The 5,019-nt window shown below is 53.6% G+C and overlaps 1 protein-coding gene across 1 annotated transcript; it reads left to right on the top strand.

Annotated features, from left to right (window-relative positions):
* The first annotated feature begins 236 nt into the window (after positions 1 to 236).
* On the top strand, positions 237 to 4,809 carry LOC123169800 (probable RNA-binding protein ARP1). The gene is made up of 6 exons (XM_044587674.1): positions 237 to 812; positions 950 to 1,073; positions 2,598 to 2,769; positions 3,681 to 3,714; positions 4,141 to 4,438; positions 4,541 to 4,809. The coding sequence occupies exons 1-6, from the start codon at positions 615 to 617 to the stop codon at positions 4,618 to 4,620; spliced, it is 906 nt and encodes a 301-aa protein (XP_044443609.1). The 5' UTR covers positions 237 to 614; the 3' UTR covers positions 4,621 to 4,809.
* Positions 4,810 to 5,019: the final 210 nt, after the last annotated feature.

Below are 5,019 nucleotides of genomic sequence, written 5' to 3'. Positions count from 1 at the left end.
GTTCTTGGCAAAGGAAATGCACTTATTTTTTTTGTCTTCTGAAAATGACACACTAGAGTAGTTCTATTTCAATTAAAAGGAAATGTGGGATTTCCCTCCGAAATGAAATCAAATAAGATGTGGGTTTGAGGAACAAAAATAGAGAGGGCGCCCATAAGGGAAGGAAAGGAGAGAAAAAGGAACAGTATAAAAGGCTGCACATAGCTGTCACCCCACCCTAACCGTCTCTTCCAGCGCACAACCCCTTGCGCCTGCCTGTCTCTCCTCCCTCCCCACTGAACCCCCTCCCCTCTTCCTTCTCCCCATCTCCACCGGCCACCCCAATTGCAACTGCCGCCTGATCAGAATTCCCCTCCACCGCTTCTGATCATTAAGCCAGCACATCACAGCGAGCTAGGTTTATATATGGCAGTGCGCTCCGCCACTGCCTAGGCTGCCATACACAGCACAGCAAGAGCGCGCGCACTGAGGGCGGCTGCGGCGGCGCGCCGGAATCAACCAACCAGTTCGACCGTAGCGCGCAAGGGAGTTCGCCGAGGTCTAGCAAGATCGCCGGGCGACCCTCCACGCCAGCAAGCCCCCTTCTTGCGGCGACTCGGAGCAGGGCGTGCGTGATGGCGGCGTCGTCGTCGACGGCGTCCTCGTACCGGTCGCGGTTCGGCGACACGACGCAGACGAAGGTGTTCGTGGGCGGGCTGGCGTGGGAGACGCCGTCGGAGGGGCTCCGGCAGCACTTCGAGCAGTACGGCGACATCCTGGAGGCCGTCGTCATCACGGACCGCCTCACCGGCCGCTCCAAGGGCTACGGATTCGTAAGCCGCGCGCTCCCCCTCCTCCTCCCCCTCCTCTTCCCCCGGCCTGTCCGCGCGCGCGCGCGTGCGGCGTGCTGTAAAAATTCTTGCTCCCCTCGCGCCTAACGAGATCGATCGCTGGACGCATGGCGCAACAGGTGACGTTCCGGGAGGCGGAGGCGGCGCGCCGGGCGGTGCAGGACCCGAACCCGACGATCACCGGGCGGCGCGCCAACTGCAACATTGCCTCGTTGGGCCCGCCGCGGCCCGCACATCCTCGAGGTGAGTGATCCATCCATCCATCGGCCATCACAAGGAAAAGGGAAACTAATAATCTTACTAAACAAGAACAAAATTTGTCTCCTTCCTTATTACCACCACCACCCAAATTCCCCCTCCCACGAACACGTAGACAGAAGTGCATTTCGCTTCCGGAAAATCAAACCAGAGTCGCGCCAACCAACCCAAAGCCTCTTTCCGCCCACTGTTCCTCCGGTGCGCGCCAAATGGAGGCAATCCGGAGGAGGCCGCGGCGGATCTCATCCCATCCGGCCGGGGTAGTGCCGTCCGTCTGCCATGCCAGCGCACGGGAGCCAGGCAGGCGCTAGTGTGGGTGTGGCGGGCACGCACGGCGCGAGGGGAGGGAGGGTCGTATGGCCGGGCTGGGCTTGACCAGGCTGGCCTGTCAGTTCGTCCCGCTGCCGCCTCGGTGCGTCCTCCTGCCGTGCCCCACCACCACGTCCACGCGTGTCTATATATGCGCACACAAGTTTTAGCCACAGCTAATCTAGCCGTATTTGCTCCATGGATTCTTTATTGGCGTACTAGAGACCAACTGGCAGTTATCGAAATTTAGAAACGGCAGTTATGTGATCCATCCATCCATCCGCGGTTGCGTGGGGCTTAATCAAAAAATTAACCCCGTTTTTGCTTAATCAGATTCCTTAATGATCATGTTAATGTAGTACTAGCAGCAGCAGTAAGTAGCTTCTTATCTTGTGTGACAAAAACAAATAGAGTAAGCAGGGGGGAGAGGGAGGGAGAGGGGGACTGCTTGCTTTGACTGGATGTGGCGTGGTCGGTTGCGGCATGGCATGGCAGCAGGGATGTGGTGTAAAGGACAAGATAACTGTCGGGTGGAGTGGAGGAGGATCGATCAGGAAGCCCGCTTTCCAGCGGTAAAAAACAGAATCCAGCAAGCAACCCATACAAAATGCTTCGACGCATATACCCTTTGACCGGCTTAGCCCCTGCTTACCTCGTCATTACTACTCGGAGTATCTTGTTTCCTCAGGAAAACCCACTAGTTTAACACCAAGAGGGCCACGACGCCAACCAGAATTTGATGCTCCTGTAGGCTGTGGTAGGCTGTACTGAGCGGTGACCAATATTTTTCTCCGGGAAGGCAGGCAGAGGGCTTCCGTGGCCTGCAAGGCGTGAGAGCGCCAACAGTTAGCAGTAGTAGCAGTAGTACTCGCCTGCCAGAACCGGCCGGTCAAAGCGTCAACACGCAGCGCACATGGCGAGGCCGCCTCCCAGCTCCGAAAACGTACTGTATTATTTTTCGTAGCGGTTTGCGCGCCGAAAACGTACGATTGTACATGCAGACATGCACACATCTGGCGCGCACGTACTGCTTCATTTACTTGCATGTGTTGTTGCTTTCGCGCCCCCTCTGCCGCTCTGCGGCGACTAACATGTCCGAGAAATGGTTTGAGGTTTCATCCTATTTACTACTTTTTCTTGAGACATTCCTATTTACTGACACTGTAAATACTAACATGATGAATGAATGGATGAATGCAGGCAGGCCGTCGCCCGGGCCCTACTGGCAGCAGGGCCCGCCGGCTCCGGTGCCGCCGCAGGGCCCGCACTACTACATCCCCAGCCCGAGGGCTCCTCCGCAGCAGCAGCAGCAGATGGGCCTGATGCCCAGCCCTGGCCCGGCGATCTACCACCAGCCCCCTTCGCAGCCATGGTAAGCCCTGTCTTCTCTCTGCAAATTCCACATGGCTACACCTACAGCACGCATGGGTGATAGGAGTAACTGATAGAGGTCGTGATCGGTTTGGGTGGGCGGTGGAGGGAAGGGAGGCGGGAGGCTGACCGGACCGGCGACGGTCCCCCAGCCCTTTCTCGTGGTGGCGTGGGTCTCTTTCGCCATGCAGCGTGTTGCCTCGCCCCCAACATTTTCTGCGCCTGTTGGTTTGCTTGCCGCAGGATTTTTAATGCGTCCAGCGTGCACCATTGCCATTCCTAGTTTTTACAGGTGTCTGTGGCAATAATCAGTTTTCTCTGTTGATACTCCTCCGTTCCACAATGCAGCGCATATAGATCTTTTGAGAAGTTAAACTTTATAGACTTTGACCAAGTTTGTAGCGTAAAACACATACATTTAGTATATCAAATACATGTCCTCAGACACATCACAAGACGTGCTTTCATATTGTATATATATATTTGATACTATAGATATAAATAGTGTTCTCTACAAATTTGGTCAAGGTTTGTAAAGTTGACTTTTCAGAAAATCTATATGCACGAACAGAAGGAGTATGTTTTAGGGCAAGTAAATCTTTTTCCTTGAGAAAGGAAAAAAGAAACCTGAGCGGTTTTATTCATTTAAGTAGTGGTAAAAGTTGGGAAAAAAAGGGGGAGAGAAGCTTTTTTCTAGTCATAAACAGGATGGTCCTAGCCAGTTGTGGGCTAGGTTTTTCTTTTAGGTGAGTTGTGGGCTAGGTAGGTCAATGATCTAGATTCTGGACTTTACAGCCTTGGTAATGGATAAGTAGGCCTCTTCTAACTGCCCGAGGGCCAGCCCCAAGCTTTTTTCTTTTCCCCGGATCATATCACTCGCTGAAGAAGCTTTGCCGTGTCTTTTGCTTGCAGGTACTGGTGCCCACCTGACTATCAATACCCACAGGTAAGCATGTCCCCTTGCTCTGCTGTGCCCCCTCAACGCCCACCTTCTTTGCTTCACTACCTTTTATCACATGCAGTGCAGCACACACACTAGCCAGCCCAGCCCAGTGCATGCCACTCGCGCGCTACCCAGCCACACCACATGCCCCGCGAGCGGTTCCTCCGCTGCGCTGCCGCTGCCCCTGCCTACATAAAACGCACAGCTCAGTCATATGATTTGCTACAGAAACATTCCATGATCGGCACGTTCGGGTACATGATAAGATTAGTTGCACCGTTAGGATTTGGAAACACTTTGAGCCATCGACCAACCATTCATTTCCAAATGATCGGTGCTGATTGTTCGGGCACTGGCTGACACACTCATGTTCCTGTTGTGGCCATGTTTCTTCCTACGCTTGTATGATAACCCATGAGTGATTTGCAGGCCATGATGACCCCTCAGATGATGCAGAACTACTATGCTCAGCTGTATGCTGCTGGGCTGGCGTCGCCGACAGGGCCACCGCCCTACCATCAGTACGTGGGGTACATGCAGGCCCCGACGCCCAGGGCGGCAGTGCTCTCGCCGGTGGCGCAGCAGATCGCGGCGGGGCAGCCGTACGTGCCGCATCCGGCGGCGGCGCAGATGCAGGGCTTCTCCATGCAGGTGCCTTCTCTTCCGCACAACTTCGCGCTGCAGCTGCCCTCCCATGCAGTGTCGCTGCTGCCTCCCAACGCAACCGGTATGTCGAGGATCGACTTTCTTTCGTTTTTTGCACTGAGTTTATAGGGAATTCGAAGGTGTTTTCACGTTAGAAGTAGTGATGTTTTGATGTTGGGTGCAGATGTGCAGTCGGCTGGTGGCCAGGCCTCCTCCTCTGCAGCCGCGGCGACGAACGCGAACATCACTCACCAGGGTGCCTGATGGAAGGCTGGGAAGGGAGATTCTGATTGATTCCAAACACCTTCGAAACTGACTGCTTTTCTGATTTAAAGTTGTTGTTCCCATCTCGACGGATCTGGTGCGGACGAAGTTATTAATGGTCTGTAACAGTCTCTCAGGATGCTTTGACTAGAAAAGACAAACCATAAACATCTCTTCCTTTCGATGTTCTGGATTCATTTTCTTAAGTTCTGACAAATATTCCCAAAAAAAATCTGATCTTCTCCAATTATTAGAGTAAACAAGTTTCTTTTTAAGCTGAGAGGAAACAAGTTGCATATGCATATTTGGTGTAGCAGCACTGCAGCAGCATGTTTCCTTGAAGCAACGGCTTCAATAGTCAATAGTACTAACGAAATTAAGCCCACGGGCAGTAAGGAC

The sequence above is a fragment of the Triticum aestivum genome, chromosome 7D (assembly GCF_018294505.1).
Source record: "Triticum aestivum cultivar Chinese Spring chromosome 7D, IWGSC CS RefSeq v2.1, whole genome shotgun sequence".
In the NCBI taxonomy this organism is placed as follows: Eukaryota; Viridiplantae; Streptophyta; class Magnoliopsida; order Poales; family Poaceae; genus Triticum; species Triticum aestivum.
Note: the sequence above shows the minus strand (reverse complement) of the source record. Positions and strands in the feature narration are given on the sequence as shown.